Source organism: Panthera leo, chromosome B2, assembly GCF_018350215.1.
Source record: "Panthera leo isolate Ple1 chromosome B2, P.leo_Ple1_pat1.1, whole genome shotgun sequence".
Classification (NCBI taxonomy): domain Eukaryota; kingdom Metazoa; phylum Chordata; class Mammalia; order Carnivora; family Felidae; genus Panthera; species Panthera leo.
In genome coordinates, this window is record NC_056683.1 from 2723909 (window position 1) to 2740936 (window position 17028).

A 17028-nucleotide genomic window follows, 5' to 3' on the forward strand; every position below is an offset into this window, starting at 1 on the left:
TCAAATGCATCTCATATCCTCCTGAAATTTGGAGAGAGTCGCTGTCCAGGGCTCGCAGCCCCTGCAGGGCAACAAGTAGGTGAAATCTACCGCATAGGCCTCACGTTCTTCAGTTCTCTGAAGTTCCCGCTGGTCCCCTTCATGGGCAGATGCTAGCTGGCATGATAGCATCCGCAAGAGAACAGCGAAATGTGCCATTAAAACCGGGAAAATGACATTTGGTATGGAAAGTCCATGTGCTTCAAGAAAAAGAGCAAAGAGGGGCCCCTGGGCGGCTCAGTTGGTTAAGCATCCAACTTCGGCTCAGGTCACCATCTCATGGTCCGTGAGTTCGAGCCCCGCGTCGGGCTCTGTGCCGACAGCTCAGAGCCTGGAGCCTGCTTTGGATTCTGTGTCTCCCTCTCTCTCTCTGCTCCTCCCCTGTTCATGCTCTGTCTCTCTCTCTGTTTCAAAAATAAATAAACATTTAAAAAAGAAGAAAAAGAGCGAAGACTTTTTTTGTGCAGATGAGGCGTGGTTTCTAATATCCAGCCAGTTTGGCTCTTACGGGCTGGGCCTTTGTGAGCATCTAATTTGAAACCCCCAGCGTAGGGAACAGCACAGCTGTCTTGTTAGCAGCCCTGTAAGCTAAGTGTAGATGTTTTATGAAAGACAATTTGGACTGGAAGGTTGACAGCAAAGCATGGAAAATGGCTTTATGTGCTGTTATGGATTAAATTGTGTTCTCTCAAACCCCAGCTGACTGTATTTGGACACACAGCCTTTAAGAGGTAATTAAGGTTAGATGAAGTCATAAGGAAGGTCCTCATCCAATAGGACTGAGGTTCTTACAGGAAGAAGGAGAGACACCAGAGGTGTGCAAACACAGAAAAAAGCCCACACGAGGACACAGGTGTAAGCAGAGGGAAGCTAACCCTGCCCACACCTTGATCTTGGACTCGTAGCCTCCAGAACCGTGAGAAAATAATATATGTTGCTTAAACGACACAATAAATGGTATTTTGTTGTGGCAACACCAGAAGACTATTGCAAGCATTTTAGTAGAATGGTGGGACTTAATTAGGCAGTAGAAGTATCGATGCAGGAGCACGAGACAGAAATATCTAGAAAGAAAAGGTCTACCTGCAAAGAGGTGAAGAGTCAGACTTTGGGGGAAACACATATTTAAAAGCGCAGAGGGACCTGCAAAATTGGGGTTACCAAGTCTATACTGGCCCCTTCATGGTGGAAAAAGTGCAACTTACTTACATGTAATCCTATTCCTAAATCCTGACATGCCTTCGAAGAGCAGCCAGCAAAATCAGGGGTTTGAGGGTTCTGTCCGGTGTTTAGGTTCACAGGAAACAAAGCGCTTGTTACTTTGAGGACCAGCAATTAGAGAGGGCAGGACCCTACAACTCTTCTTTAAAACTTATTTTAGGGTGCAGAGTATTTTGCTTTTTTTTTTTCTTTTGACAGCTTTAACCAGACAGCAATACTCTCCACGACTTTCTATCATGCGCACGAGTGACTGTCAAGGAAACTCATCAAATCCAGCGGGTAAAGAGACAAACAGTAACTGCACCTACCCTCCAAATTGGTTGTCCTCGGGAAGCCTTAGATCCGTGCCTCCGCTTTTTTGCCACAAGATGGCAGAAGAGGACAAGGAGGCCTAACGCGGCACCCTAAGGCCTCCGAGGATGGAGACAAAAAACCAGTCTCGGAAAGAGCAAAGAAAAAAAAGGAGATGAAAATGATGCCCACGAGTTCAGGAACGTGGTAAAATTAGGGAGCTCCTCCCCAGGAAGTAGCGTAGCTTATCGGCGGGCTCTGCAGGCAACCAAGGATTAATGACGGGGGCTCCACTGATAAAATAACAAAGGCGAAATTTCGGCTACCGGAGCAGAGGACAAGGCCACCTTCCAAAGGGCGCCTAAGAAACCACACTAAAGTTTAAGGACAATGAGCTTAAATGCTTACCCAACCGCTCTTGCGGGGGGCTTAGCCTCCTACCGCTCTTCCCCGCTCTTTCCCAGTCCGAACCCAGCCCCAAACACTTCTAAAGGAAACGAGACAAAATAAGCCAGCTGCTTTCTCGGAAAATGTAGGTGGCTCTGAAAAGAGCCTTTGGGTTGGATCGTGCCTCCCAGCACTCACTTGGAGCTGGTGTACTTGGTGACGGCCTTGGTGCCCTCGGACACGGCGTGCTTGGCCAGCTCCCCGGGCAGCAGCAGGCGCACGGCCGTCTGGATCTCCCGGGACGTGATGGTCGAGCGCTTGTTGTAATGCGCCAGGCGCGACGCCTCGCCCGCGATGCGCTCGAAGATGTCGTTCACGAACGAGTTCATGATGCCCATGGCCTTGGACGAGATGCCGGTGTCGGGGTGCACCTGCTTCAGCACCTTGTACACGTACACCGAGTAGCTCTCCTTGCGGCTGCGCTTGCGCTTCTTGCCGTCCTTCTTCTGCGCCTTGGTCACCGCCTTCTTCGAGCCCTTCTTCGGGGCCGGGGCGGACTTGGCTGGCTCAGGCATGGCCGGGACGACACAGGACGCGCTCAGAAAAAACGAAACTGTAGGGCGGGTAAGACGCAACTTGTCCGGTTTATATAGAAACCCTTATGCAAATAAGGTGTAAGTTACAGTCCTGGGTCTGATTGGTGGCTAGTCAACATGACGTCAGTAGTTAGCTCTGCCCAATCACGACGCGACACTCCCCAAACTGCATTCTCGTTGGAGAAAATAAAGCCACAAGCTTAGCCAATGCAAAGCTTTCTTTTTCGCGCCCAATCAGGGCTATAAAAAGTGCTGGTTGTGTGCTCGTGTCGCCAAGTGTCTCTAGAGTGTTTAGGTGGTCATGTCTGGACGTGGAAAACAGGGCGGCAAGGCTCGCGCCAAGGCCAAGACGCGCTCGTCGCGGGCCGGGCTGCAGTTCCCGGTGGGGCGCGTGCACCGCCTGCTCCGCAAGGGCAACTACGCCGAGCGGGTCGGGGCCGGCGCGCCGGTGTACCTGGCGGCCGTGCTGGAGTACCCGACGGCCGAGATCCTGGAGCTGGCGGGCAACGCGGCCCGCGACAACAAGAAGACGCGCATCATCCCGCGCCACCTGCAGCTGGCCATCCGCAACGACGAGGAGCTCAACAAGCTGCTGGGCCGCGTCACCATCGCGCAGGGCGGCGTCCTGCCCAACATCCAGGCCGTGCTGCTGCCCAAGAAGACCGAGAGCCACCACAAGGCCAAGGGCAAATAAAGTTTGAATTCTCACATTTCAGTTTGAGATCAAAGGCTCTTTTCAGAGCCACCCACCATTTCTGTGGAAGAACTGAACACTTAGGGTCCCTCGAACTTACACGGTTCAGAAAAATGCGTGAAGTCTCCGTTGGTTTGCCCAAGTTACTTTTGACTCTTATGTGTGGTTTTGCTCAATAAAGCCATTAAAATACCTCTTGGTCACCTCCCCACGAGCACAGTGTTCTGGGGAATTAAAAAGTTTCTCTTCCAGCAACTACTCTAAATATTAAGCCTATTTTGTCCTCCCGCCCCCACCCCGAGTCTTACTAGCAGAACCTGATGGTCCACTGGTCAATTAAATCGTCCTAAAACTTTCAGAACTATTTGAAAAAGCTCTAAGTGTTGACCGCTTAATCTCACCACTCCACCCTGGTTAAATTTAGCATACAATTTAGGAGTTAATCCAAAAAGGCACTTGATTTCATCAAAATCGGTTAGTGAAGGTGTCATTAACTACTCAACTGATAACCTGGACTGACATAGCCAGCTCCCCTCCCCACACCACATAGGGCAGTCTGGTTGTTCCAAAGAGTCACTTAGTGTAAAACCTTCCTCATTCCAGGTCTTGGTACTGTCATTAAAAGCAGATCTAAATTATGCAGTCACGAAGCGGAATTTATTTAAAATGAGACTAACGAATACATTATTCTGGTGTAATTCCCGCTACCCCACCCCCCGCCATATTTGAGAAGGGGAAGAAGCTGAAATAAAAATGCATTTTTAAAGATAATTTAGGCGCTGACTTCCACAAACTCCAGGTCCGATTCTGTTTCACTGGTGGAATCTTAACATTTTTGTTGAAAACAGTAAACTTAGGATGGAGTACAGCAATGATTTTGTTCCTGTAATAGGAAATAAAGTCAGTAGCATGGAAAACAAAACGGTTTCAGAGATTTTAGGACTCAGATGAGGATTGAAGGAGAAACCAATCAGGTTACTCCCGCGACAGTTCTGGCCAATCAGGATCGTATCATCAGTATAAAGTCTGGTCCCAGCGCCGACTCTCCAGTCGCTGGTTTTCGCAGCGCGAGCTTCACTGTCATGGCTCGCACGAAGCAGACGGCGCGCAAGTCGACGGGCGGCAAGGCCCCGCGCAAGCAGCTGGCCACCAAGGCGGCCCGCAAGAGCGCGCCGGCCACCGGCGGCGTCAAGAAGCCGCACCGCTACCGGCCCGGCACGGTGGCCCTGCGCGAGATCCGCCGCTACCAGAAGTCCACCGAGCTGCTGATCCGCAAGCTGCCGTTCCAGCGGCTGGTGCGCGAGATCGCGCAGGACTTCAAGACCGACCTGCGCTTCCAGAGCTCGGCCGTGATGGCGCTGCAGGAGGCGTGCGAGGCCTACCTGGTGGGGCTCTTCGAGGACACCAACCTGTGCGCCATCCACGCCAAGCGCGTCACCATCATGCCCAAGGACATCCAGCTGGCGCGCCGCATCCGCGGGGAGCGGGCGTAAACTTCTCCCGAAGCTGGTCCGGGCGCCCTCGCTTCCTCCCCCCTCCCCCAAAGGCTCTTTTCAGAGCCACTTCTGTTTTCACGAAGAGAAGCTGTGTACTCCGGGCTGCTACTGATTTAAAAGTGCAGGCTTCGTGGAAGACAGCAGGGAAGTGGGGTTGGCGTACCACAATTTTTCTCCAGCTAGTGTCGCTTCGCCTTTATGCTAAATACGTTTAGTGGCGGAGGCTTTGCCTACTGGGTTCGTCTTCTATTAAATACGAAAGCTGTTCCTTAATAGACGGTTTATAAGACTGTAGAGACGAAGTTACTGTTTGATCCTTTAAGTCCTCCAGATGTAAAGATAGAAAACCTTCAGGAAAGGAACTTTGTCACCAAGTAAAGCAAGATTCAGCATAGATACGGTACCTCCCGCCCCATCTCCTACAATCTGGGAGTGGAGTTCGGTGCAACTTTGGTGTATCCACTGCACGCGGGAGGACAAGTTACTTGCACGTTGAAGTTCTTCCAGGGAGTTGAAAGATTTGAGTTGTCCAGGTTCCCAGGACGTGGCGGTTGCCGCCAGGTTAAAATCCGGCACTGCTAGTGTTTTGCCTAGAACCTAGCAGGCGTGCAGGCGTCACGTTTTCTTACCGATATTCCATTCCCTTTATACAACTCCAAAAAAGCAAAAAGCCGGAATTTGGCTGAGGCCGTAGCTCTGTTTGCCAAACAAATGAGCTTCATGTTCAGGCCATTCTCATGGCATTTCGCATTGTTTAGCACTAACATCTGGTAACTATAGGATAAAGCTCAGGAATGTTTACTCTCCTCCACACACATGCTAAGAAAAGATATTCTAAGTTCAGCGCATTGGCCCTCTGGTCCTCCTCTGCCAGCTTCTGGGGGCCTGGCACCGGAGGCCTGGAGGCCAACCAGCCCACTCTTCTCTCCCCATAAAACATACATGTCATGAGGCCAGAGTTTTTTCTCTCTGTTTACTGTCCTATCTCTGGAATACTAAAAGCCTGATACACGGCAGGTGCTAATTAAATCCTCGTTGAACGAATGTATTGCTGATTTGCTGTCTTTTCCACCCAAGATAGCTCCATTCAGCCCTAGGCGGTTACCGTGCTCACCGCCACCGGCATTGCACCTGTCATCCTGCGTGTAATCACCACTATTGTGATTCCCACGGTGCGTAGATGAAATACTGACAACTATAGAAAGCTTGACAGTGTCCAAAGTATCTTTGCATATCTTTTTGAATGTGAACCTGACTGTAGCTGGGGTTTGGACAGGGCCTATCACTAACTACTGCTTCACTAGCTGTAGAAACGTTTATCTTTTCCATAAGTACCCAAGTATTAGGGGGCAAAGCTAGTAGATCTGTTTAAGAGTCTTTCAATAAACCCTAGGATGGAAGACCTGGATAAGCCTCCAATGGCTGTAGGAAAATAAAGAATTAATTTTTAAAAAAGCAAAGCAAAGCTAGGGGCAGGAAAACCTATTTTCCTTTAGGCAAAAAGGCTCAGGGCAGAAGTCAGGTTGTTTTGATATCTTCCAGGTCCTCAGACAGAACACCTGCTGGGATCGGAGGGTGGGGGTGGGGGTGTCTATGGAAGAGTGTCTATGGAACAGTGAGGAATATTCTGTTGGAAGGCTAAGTTTGGGCATGGAAAAGGTGGTTTTAGGACACGTTCAAAAATTCTTTGATACTCTTACCTTCAAAAAATGGAGGCTAATTCCTCTCCCCTTGAGTTTGGACTGGATTTGGTTAGGGACTGGCTTCTAGTGAATGGGATAAAGCAAAGGCATGAAGTCAAAGTAATGGGGAGCTATTTGGAGACGAGGTCACAGAAGGTACTGTCCTCCTTGCTCTCTCTCCCGCCACTTGCCCTGGGGGACCCTGGCTGCCGTGTTGGGAGGACATGCAGGCAGCCGACGAAACTGACGCTTTCTCCAACATTCCATGAACAACTCCCAACAGCCACGGGAGCCCCAGCCATCTCCGGCCCCAGTCAAGCCTCAAGTGACCATGGCCCCTGTGGACAGCTTGACTCTTCTTGAGAGACCCTGAACCAGACCACCCAGCTAAACCACTGTTTTCTGACCTCCAGAAACCGTGTGAAATAATACATTTTTTGTTAAGTTTTGGGGGTAATTCATTACACAACAGTGAATAACCAATGCATTGGGGAAAAAAAAAAAAACCCAGAAGAGTTAGTGGTCACCCAATGGACTCCATCAGTCTAGACGAGATGACCACAGCCCACAGCTCTGCGCCATAGCCACTGCCCCGTTGGCAGCAGGATTTTCTTTTGCTGTTGTCCAGAGAGGCTGGAGACCAGCTTTGTGCCCCAAAAGATTCAGAAGGAAGATGAAGTCTTTGGTTCCTCAGGTAGGGCTGCTTTGAAGCTGCTTTGAAGTACCTGGTATGGTCACCTCCAGCTGCAGACTTTAGAAGGCATGGGAAGTGTGGTGCTCATGCAGGCTGGGCTAGAGACTACAGCTGAGTCCTTTCTCGCTCTCAGCAGCGCTTTCTCTCTCTCTTTTTGGAAATTTACCTGTTGAAGGTACTCTCTCTCTTTTAAATTTACTTATTTACTTAAGTGATCTCTACACCCAACGTGGAGCTGGAACTCATGACCCGGAGATCAGAAGTTGCACGCTCCATAGACTCAGCCAGCCAGGCGCCCCCAGAAGTACCATTTCTAATGGTCAGATATACTTGTTAAATAAACCATTACAAATCATTATTCTGTGACTCTCCTTTTCCCAGATTCCACACCAGTAGAGACTAGCAAACATGTAGATTATGTTATTTTAAATTTTTTTGTTAATGTTTTATTTATTTTCGAGAGAGACACAGAGAGACAGAGCATGAGTGGGGGAGGGGCAGAGAGAGAGGGAGACACAGAATCCGAAGCAGGCTCCAGGCTGTGAGCTGTCAGCAAAGAGCCCGATGCGGGGCTCGAACCCACAAACCAGGAGATCATGACCTGCGCCAAAGTCGAACACTTAACTGAGCCACCCAGATGCCCAGATTAGAAGTTATTTTAGATGGCGTTTTCCTTAATGATGAAATGGATCCTTGCTTTCAAGAGATTGCTTTAAAGATAAATGTGGTAATATATGAGACTGTAGGAGAGTACCCACCCCCGCCCCCCCCAGAGATGTTAAGTGCACAGTAAGACCCAGTAAACCTAATTTCATCCAGAATTCCTAGTGTGGTGTGCTCTTGTAACATTGAGGAAATAAACCCAAATCCTCTTATAAGATTACATTCAGGAGTCGGTCACTATTGTCATTGGTTGATATTTGGAAAACAATCTAATTTGATCAGTAATACTCAGCAACTCGTAAAAAGGATTTCACTTCTGCTAGTGGCCAATCTTATTTCTTTGAAGATTCTTATTTCTGTGAAGTTTCTGTCTCACAAGGTGGGATTCTCCAAACTTGTCTTCCAATTCCGGGTAGTACTTGTTCCCCAGGAACACCAGTGTTTAGGAGGCAGGGGAGATGCTGAGATAATTAGATGAGAAAAGACGGTTTTAGAACTGCCCACAGGCTCTCCAGAGGGGAGAAGCCCTGAGAGGCCATCAAGCAGGGAAGGAAGCAAAGTCACCAAGAATTCATTATGTATATTTTTTAAAGTTTATTTATTTTGAGAGACAGCACAAGCAGGGGAGGAACAGAGAGGGGGAGAGAATCCCAAGCAGGAACCCCACTGTCAGCGCAGAGCCTGATGCAGGGGCTTGAAGTCACAAAATGTGTGATCATGACCTGAACTGAAACGAAGAGTCGGATGCTCAACTGACTGAGCCACCCAGGCACCCGGCCAAAGATTCTTTACGAAGGAAGCATGGGGGGTGCTCACTCTGCAGCGGGCTATGCTGCCGGAAGTGTCCCCCACTGACACGGTTCTCATTATGAGAGATTAAGTGTAGAAAATGCATTTCTAAATATATCTCTACCAGTAATAAGGTTTCTTATCTGGATAAGATTAGAAATAATGTATTTCTGAGATGGAAACTGGTACCAAGTGCACTTAAAAATTTTCATCTACATAAATGGCCTGAAACAGGGTTTATAGGGATGATAGTTCTGTGGAAGAAAATATGCTTTGAGTATATTAGTTTATTGCCTGTCTTAAAGAAAAAAAAATCTGACTTTAAATGGAGACAGTTGAATAGCTAACAATTATATGAAGAATTTTTGTACTTCACTAGGTAATCAGATAAATGCAAGTTAAAATAATGAAATACTGGGTAAAAATCACACGTGGCATGCGAGGTGGAGAAACTTCCTTTCTTGTGGTGGCTTGCTGATGGTGGTCTTACACAATACATTTTGAAGAATTTTCTAATTTACTTCGTAGAACTGGGTATGCCCAGGTCTATGCCCAAAGGAAATTCTCCTACAGACCCATAAAAGGACATATCGAGAATATTCATCAAAGTGCTATTTGTGAAAGCAAAAGAGTAGAGATAAATTAAGGGCATGAATAAGGAAAATATAGTGGCTGAATTCCAAGAAGTGCTCTTTCTTTTAAGATCAAGAAACAAGTAAATGGCAAAAACAAAAGCTGAACCAAACGCTCACCCCTGCTCATCCTCATTCAGTTCATACCTGGACTCTTGGGCCATGATCTCCAACAGAATTTTCTGGCTTTACTCACAAATGACCTGGAATAACCACCAAAACCAAAGGCACCAATTCTGAGTCCTTTTTTTTTTTTCCCCCTTTCTTCTTTATTTATTTAAATTCTAGTTAGTTAACATACAGTGTGTAGTCTGGGCTTCAGGAGTAGAACCCAGTGATTCATGTCTTACAATGACACCCAGGGCTCATCACAAGTGCCCTCCTCAATGCCCATCCCCCAGCTAGCCCCTCCCCCCTCCCCTCCCCTCCCCTCCAGCTTGTTCTTGGTATTTAAGAGTCTCTCACAGTTTGCCTCCTTCTATTTTTATCTCATGTTTCCTTCCCTTCCCCTAGGTTCATCTGAATCTTGAGTACGTTTTAAACCTGATTTACAGGACACCAGTGTCTTGGTCTGTTCTGGCTGCCAGGACAGAACACCATATGCTGCGTGGCTTACAAACAACAGAAATTTATTTCCCAGAGTTCTGGAGGCTGGGAAGTCAAAGACAAAGGCTTTGGCCAAATTCAGTGCGTACTGAGAAGTTACTTCCTGGTTCACAGACGGTCATGTCACTGGGTCCTCACACCGTGGGAGACACAGTGGATCACTGGGGTCTCTCTTACAGAGGCACGAACAGCATCTGGGAGGCCTCTGCACTCACGACTTCAGCGCCTGTCAGTATCCCCACTTCCAAGGCCCATCACATTAGGGTTCAGGTTTCAACGTTATGAATTCTGAATGGACACACACATTCAGTCTACAGCAACCAGTTCATTTTCGAAGAGTAGAAGCTTAGGAACTGCGTTCTTGGCCTCTCCCCCTTCTTTGGAAGCCAGGATGGCTAAGGGGGCCTCTACACCAGGGCCCTCAGCTTCACTGTGGTTTTTATGTTTTCAGTAGCCAACCCTGGAGATATGAGTAAGGTAAGATGAACAGCATTTCCCGGCAACGTTGTCGGATAGATTTCAGGCATGAAAATTAGCTAAATTAAGAGAAGCTTAGAAAACAATATAAAGACCATCATGGATCACGTGATAGTAAGAAATTGCAGAAACAAGGTAGGACATTCGATAAAATGAGACGTCAGGCATGAAATGCCTATGTTGGAGAATACACTTGAGTCTTTAGACTTTCAGAACAAAGCAAGAGTTGCCACTGACCAGTGAGTTTTGAAAAATCACTTTTCCAGCCATTAACGGACAAGAAAATGACAATGACCCGAGGAAAGAGGACGGGTAAGACGAAGAGAGGAAGAGGCCGAAGTAGGGAGCAGTGCATCCCGCTTCAATTACCCCTCTCCCCCTTTTTTTAAGTTTATTTACTGATGGGGGTGGGGGGACAGAGAGAGAGGGAGGGAGAATCCCAAGCAGGCTCCACAGGGTCAACAGAGCCCGATGTGGGGCTGGAACCCACGAACTGTTAGAGCATGACCTGAACCAAAGTCTGGCGTTTAACCAACTGAGCCACCTAGACTAGGCACCCCCTTCCATTGGTCTTAACAGCACATGGAAGGAGTTAGAAGCTGAAGGAAGGTTTACGGATGCCAGCAGGGGTGGTAACTGCTCTGAGGCGAGGGCAAGGAAAGGAAACTCCTTGCTTCCGGGTCTCACAGTTAAGATTCTGAGCTGGTGAAAGGCTGCTCTGTGTGGACGTAAGACACTACCAAAGTGGGAGAAAGGACTTGAGAGCCTAAGTTCACGGAGTGGAAAGACTCCAAAAAGTGGCATTTGGACCGGTATGTCTGTGTGCATGTATAAGTGAGTGTGCATGCATGTGGGGGACAGGAGAAATGAGATTTGGGAGAGGGAGTAATGACTAGTAGGGAAGCTAACTCTGAGTGGAGAACAGCAACAAAAAAGTCAAAGATAAGGAAAACAATCTCCCAGCCACTTCCAAAGCCTTAACCAAAACAAACAAAACAAAATCAGGTGACAAGGAAATAAGGATGTGGCAAATTAAATTGAAAACACGACAATATTGAAAAGGATTGAGCCAAACATTTGGAACTAATAATATTAAAAAATTGTCAACCAGGGAGGTGTGGATCAGCAAGCAACTTTCGCCTAATTAAGGGGCAAGGGCCTTAATTAGGCCTTTTAAGGGCCTTAATTTTGCCTAATTAAGGGCCTAATTAAGTTTCACCGAACTTAAAACATTGTCAATATTTCTCTTGGAAAATACTATCTCTCCTAATGTGGGGGGCGGGGGGGGGGGAAATCCCTGCATGTATCCCAAGTATTCACCAAGAAATTATTGGACAGGTCATGCCAATGAGCATAATTACATGCTGAGACACAAAAAAGAATCTTAATAGTATTTCATTTAAATGAAATGAGAACCTTAAACTCTTAAAATATTGGGGACTTTTTTAATTCTCTTCTCCCCCTTGCATGCAGGGAACAGACTGCCAGCAGATGTAGCTAAAAAATCTGCAGGCCCGTCTGTTTGCTCCCTCCATGCAAGGGGGAAAAGAGAATGAAGAGTCTCGAATTTAACAGGGAATTACACCTTCAGGAAACAGAGACCGTGAATGTTTCAGGACAGAGCACTGGCAATGCAATCAAATCAAATTACACGCCTTTCAAGGTATGTTACCTTCACCAAAGGAACACTCATAACTTTTCTGTGCTGCAAGACTTGTCTTGAAAAGACTGGTCTCCAAATAATATTTCCAAGAACAGCTGGTATATATTGAAGCAGAATGCTGCCCGTTTCTCTGTAGGTGCAGGGGAAAGAGTGCCCTTATTCATCAGCAGATAGATACACCTTTTACTTCCTCAAGGTTAAGCACGCAGATTCCATTTTCAAACAGGGATGGAAAAAGAGGCGGGACTAGACGCTCAGTAAGAAATGTTCACGAATACAACACAGGCAAGTAGTGTTTTTAACTTACGGGAAGTACAGTTTAGGATACACCCAGTGGCTGATTCCTGGAATAAAATTAGGTATTTGTTCAAGGAGTAAATAATCACACACTTTTGAAATAGGAAGTGTAAACCTAACAGAGGCTGGGGGAAAGAGAAGCGTGGGTGTGGACGAGCAGGTTTCCAGGGAGAAACGATTCATTATCTGGGAGACAAGCCAGCGCCCGAGAGAGGCCGTTCCAAACAGCCCGATCAGGGAAACCACCAGCGCCGCCTTTCCAAGGTTTTTTCCCTGGAATAAAGCCTTCCCTAGTCTCTTCATCCTGCCTTTTGTTTGTAAATGAAAGGCAGAGGGTTTCTGGGTGCAGTCGGTTTCCCAGTTCATCAAAGGACTTGGTGGGGGAGGGGGAGCTTGGAAAAGCTTTGCCGCCTGCTCCTGCGCTCTGCAAGGCATGGGTAAAAGGTCACCTTCCTCAACAACTTAAGAAACCTAGTGTTTCCAACCCAGATGAAGAGAATAAGTCACTTCCCCCAAAATATGTGGCAGCGAAGGGGAAGGGAAAGAAGACAATAAGTAATACGTAAAGAAGGGAAACGGGGAGGTAAAAACCGCACCTTGACCTGTAGCCAGGAGGCGCTGACGCGGGCCGCCCGACGGGTCACGGAGAGAGGACCCGGCGCCCGGCGCGGTTTCACAAACGCCCCAAATGCCTGCAATCGCAGCTCAGGAGAGTTCCACGCGAGCTCAGCTGCCCCGCCACGAGTCGCCACCTCGACCAGTGCTGAGCGACAGAAACAACAGCAAGATTTCACCCGGCCACCGAGGTCCGGGCAAGCGCAGAGAACCGCAGGAACTTTCCATTAGGCGCCTTTTTTTAAACCAAGGACCGTAAGCACCGCCCCTCGCATTGATGCTGAAAACTCGGGCTGGGCTCGGTCGGAGACCTCACCGGGCGGATACTGTGGGTAGGCGGTGTTCCCAAACAGGTCCGACAGAGGAGTATATAAACTCCTACCTCGGCGAGTAATTGTTTGTCTGTTCCGGAAACATGTCTGGACGCGGCAAGGGTGGGAAGGGCCTGGGCAAGGGGGGAGCCAAGCGCCACCGCAAGGTGCTGCGCGACAACATCCAGGGCATCACCAAGCCCGCCATCCGGCGGCTGGCCCGGCGCGGCGGCGTCAAGCGCATCTCCGGCCTCATCTACGAGGAGACCCGCGGGGTGCTCAAGGTGTTCCTGGAGAACGTGATCCGGGACGCCGTCACCTACACGGAGCACGCCAAGCGCAAGACGGTCACGGCCATGGACGTGGTGTACGCGCTCAAGCGCCAGGGCCGCACCCTCTACGGCTTCGGGGGCTAAGATGACCTTAAATTGTCGCACCAATTGCCCAAAAGGCCCTTCTAAGGGCCACCCACGAAATCTGTTAAGGAGTTGTAGACCCCTTTGTTGACTTAGCTGAGCGCCGTACCATGAGTGTCCTTAGCGTGGGTTAGGACCCGTTAAACCTGAAACTAGTGTGCCTGAAATATCCGCGCGTCCCTGCACTCTCGGCCCCCGGTGTGTCCATCACAAAGTGGCTGAACGTCCGGTCATGCCGAGTCTTCACTGTCAAAGGCAGGTTTGTACTGAAAGCCGAACTAACTTACCATACAACGTCCGAGGTGCAACTGGACGGTCGTGGTAAACAGCGATTCTCTTCGTCTGGGAGTTCTGGCTTAGAACGCAGTGGCAGGACGTGCAAACCACGTCAGTCCCGCCAATTGACTTCACTTAAAGTAGGTGCATTTTTACCAGGAATGCAATCATGACGCTTTTTAAATTCATGAAATGCACTTTGGGATTCTCAATACAACATGGGAAGGGATGCTCATGCATCCTAGAAGTTTTTTGAAAAGTCCGACATTTTCTTTGTGCATCATCACAGAGATCGGCGGGCGAGGCGGGAAGACGCTTCCGGTCCTCAATGGATTGAACCAAGTGAATTCTGGAGGCGGGGCGAGGCTGGGCGGGGCGGGCGCCTACTATCCAATCAGGATTCGAGAGTCGCTATAAGTACTGGGACCCGTGTTCTTGATCCCGCAGTGCTGAGTAGCTAGTCTTAGTTGTCATGGCTCGCACGAAGCAGACGGCGCGCAAGTCGACGGGCGGCAAGGCCCCGCGCAAGCAGCTGGCCACCAAGGCGGCCCGCAAGAGCGCGCCGGCCACCGGCGGCGTCAAGAAGCCGCACCGCTACCGGCCCGGCACGGTGGCCCTGCGCGAGATCCGCCGCTACCAGAAGTCCACCGAGCTGCTGATCCGCAAGCTGCCGTTCCAGCGGCTGGTGCGCGAGATCGCGCAGGACTTCAAGACCGACCTGCGCTTCCAGAGCTCGGCCGTGATGGCGCTGCAGGAGGCGTGCGAGGCCTACCTGGTGGGGCTCTTCGAGGACACCAACCTGTGCGCCATCCACGCCAAGCGCGTCACCATCATGCCCAAGGACATCCAGCTGGCGCGCCGCATCCGTGGGGAGCGGGCATAAAGCTTTGTAGCGTTCTCCGTACACTCTCCCCCAAAGGCTCTTTTCAGAGCCCCTCCATTGTCACCAGGAAAGAGCTGTTAAACTTGTAGGGAATATACGGTAGGCTCCGGAACAACACGGGACGGTTTCCAATACCTCCTGTGCCACGCCAGGCGTGTGCACCCGAAGACTGCAGGAGGTGGCTGTGCTGTGAATCGGGAGGTTTCGCATTGGCTGACCCCTCCCGGTACTTAGCACAAAGGAGCTGTTTGAATATATTGAAACGAACCAGCCATCCTAGAAATGAGCTGTTCTGGGCCACGAAGTGATTGAAGGAAAGAAAGTTTTAAAGTTGAGTTCAGGTTTCTGTGCATTGTGCAGTTGGTAAGAACCGCTTATTTGCTTTTGCCAAGTGGCCCCAGTGCTTTTACATCAGGAATGGGCCTCAATTTGCTTCTCTTAACTCGGAGGCACAGAACATGTAGTACCCTCCGTGCTTAAGAAGGTTTCAACGTGATGTTTGACAAGAATAGTCTCTTCGGTTTTATCCATATATGTGATTGTGGAAAATGGGCCGACAATGACCTACATATTCTGACCTGCAGGCTGTCCTCTGAGTTCTCAGGAGCTCTAAAAAGCATAAGGTATTTCCTTGTTTTAAAATTGTGCTTCTCAGTGTGAAGTTGGGTTGTGAGGTTTTTTGTTTTGTTTTTTTTTTTCAAAAGGAATCAGACGGAACTAAGATTTTAAAGCTGTTACTAGTTTCCACAAAAATAATGGGTTTCCTAATAAATTTGTTGTGTCTATTAAATTTGTCCAATTACTTTTTTTTTTTTTTTTTTTTTTTGAAAAATCTGGTGCTTTTCACATAGGACTATAATTGTTTATTTGCTTGTTTTGATTACAAATCCTAATTCCCATGAGGTTGCAGTTTTTCTCGAGTGTTCTCAGACTGGTCAGCCATCTGGGCCTTATATTCTTTCCCGTATTTGGGGTTTGCCCTTCCGGAGAGGCTGACATCCCAGCTACAGGCTCCTAAAACTTTTTGGAATGTCGGGGAATTGACAAGAAAGACCGTTCTGAAAAAAAAAAGAAAAGAAAAAAAGGCCATTCTGACCTGCGGGCCAGAGTCCTCTTATAGAGGAGTTTAGAAATTCTTTAGTGGCTCTTAGTTTTAGAGACTACTTGATGTTATCTCTTACAAGCTTCAAAGATTGATTTCTCCTCACCCTTTCTAGGATTTTTCCCATCATAATAGAGCTGAGGACATATATTGCTTACAGAGCTTGTGGTCCAGGTTCAAACCTTAAAACTGCCAATGACTAGCCATATAACTTCTGGTAGGTTACTCATCCTTGCCCTGGGTCTCTGTATAGGTGTAAACTGTGGCAAATAAGACTGCAGAGCAATCTTAGATTACTTCCTGGCACTTAGTGAATGCTCAGTGAATGTTAGCCCTTGTTAATTATGCCTCTCTTAAGCATAAAGGTTTGGGTTTCCCCCGCCCTAGATCTTCTGAAAGCTTTGTGGTTGAAGTGGTGGAAAATGCTTGCTTAAAACATTTTTGTTAATATCCCTTCTTTAGTTCTTGACGTGCATGGTTCTGAAAAAAGGCAGGCTTGTAGCAATATCCCATAATCTGTGTCTGTGTGGATGAGTCCAAAACATAGCAAAATGGCCAGATAGCAAACATTCTGACCTTTTCAGGCCAAATATTGTCTCCGGCTTTTTTTTTTTTTTTTTTTTTTTTTTTTCTTAACACAATTAAAAAATCTAAAAAGCACTCTTAACTTGAGAGCAACAGAAAACGACACTGTCCCGATTTGGCCTTGAGTTGGCTACAGGTTCAACTCCAGGAGCTCTTTGGGGAGAAATACGTTGGCAACTTTAAACTTCCCTAAAGTTTGTCACAGGGAAGAACTAGGTGAGTGTTGATTGCAGTAGAGATTCTAATCATTAGACCTCCCTTCTCATCCAGGCCAGTCACAAAATCCTATCCATTCCCCACCTCACCCTCCTCCCAAACAAAGAAGCAAACATATCCTCCCTCCGTTCCAACCTCAAGGTTACTGCCTCCGTTCTCTTGGATGCTAATGTATTCCTGAATTCTTCTGAACCTCTATAACTTGCAGTCCCTCAATTCCCACCCTTCTCATAGTTGATAGTCAACAATTTCTCTGAAATACAGGTCTGCCTTTGCTCAAACACACAAAAATGCCCACATTGATGTCTCCTGGCTGCTTACAGAAGAGGGTATTCCTGACAGTGTATTTTATTAAATGTTGACGGAGATATGGGGTTTGAATGAGAGCACTGAGAAG

At 48.1% G+C, this 17028-nt stretch overlaps 4 protein-coding genes across 4 annotated transcripts; 3 read left to right on the forward strand and 1 right to left on the reverse strand.

Moving 5' to 3' along the window:
• Window positions 1-2100: 2100 nt before the first annotated feature.
• LOC122219435 (histone H2B type 1-C/E/F/G/I) lies at window positions 2101-2537 on the reverse strand. The gene has a single exon (XM_042937684.1). It carries the CDS (start codon window positions 2511-2513, stop codon window positions 2133-2135), a length of 381 nt encoding a protein of 126 aa, XP_042793618.1. The 5' UTR covers window positions 2514-2537; the 3' UTR covers window positions 2101-2132.
• Window positions 2538-2829: 292 nt separating this feature from the next.
• LOC122219424 (histone H2A type 1-E-like) lies at window positions 2830-3256 on the forward strand. The gene has a single exon (XM_042937672.1). The coding sequence runs from the start codon at window positions 2836-2838 to the stop codon at window positions 3226-3228; it is 393 nt and encodes a 130-aa protein (XP_042793606.1). The 5' UTR covers window positions 2830-2835; the 3' UTR covers window positions 3229-3256.
• A 1039-nt stretch (window positions 3257-4295) lies between these two features.
• On the forward strand, window positions 4296-14767 carry LOC122219292. Its single transcript, XM_042937470.1, has 6 exons — window positions 4296-4719; window positions 10242-10267; window positions 11859-11930; window positions 13276-13564; window positions 13726-13985; window positions 14303-14767. Exons 1-6 carry the CDS (start codon window positions 4311-4313, stop codon window positions 14726-14728), a joined length of 1482 nt encoding a protein of 493 aa, XP_042793404.1. The 5' UTR covers window positions 4296-4310; the 3' UTR covers window positions 14729-14767.
• On the forward strand, window positions 13256-13621 carry LOC122219445 (histone H4). The gene has a single exon (XM_042937697.1). It carries the CDS (start codon window positions 13258-13260, stop codon window positions 13567-13569), a length of 312 nt encoding a protein of 103 aa, XP_042793631.1. The 5' UTR covers window positions 13256-13257; the 3' UTR covers window positions 13570-13621.
• Window positions 14768-17028: the final 2261 nt, after the last annotated feature.

What these genes read in the sequence shown, in the direction of transcription:
- LOC122219445 (XM_042937697.1), top strand. Translation starts at nt 13,258, where the DNA reads ATGTCTGGACGCGGCAAGGGTGGGAAGGGCCTGGGCAAGGGGGGAGCC.
- LOC122219435 (XM_042937684.1), bottom strand. Translation starts at nt 2,513, where the DNA reads ATGCCTGAGCCAGCCAAGTCCGCCCCGGCCCCGAAGAAGGGCTCGAAG.
- LOC122219292 (XM_042937470.1), top strand. Translation starts at nt 4,311, where the DNA reads ATGGCTCGCACGAAGCAGACGGCGCGCAAGTCGACGGGCGGCAAGGCC. An exon ending in ACCCTGGAGATATGAGTAAG is followed by an intron (nt 10,268 to 11,858) that starts GTAAGATGAACA and finishes TTACACCTTCAG; the next exon opens with GAAACAGAGACCGTGAATGT. An exon ending in CACCCTCTACGGCTTCGGGG is followed by an intron (nt 13,565 to 13,725) that starts GCTAAGATGACC and finishes ACCTGAAACTAG; the next exon opens with TGTGCCTGAAATATCCGCGC.
- LOC122219424 (XM_042937672.1), top strand. Translation starts at nt 2,836, where the DNA reads ATGTCTGGACGTGGAAAACAGGGCGGCAAGGCTCGCGCCAAGGCCAAG.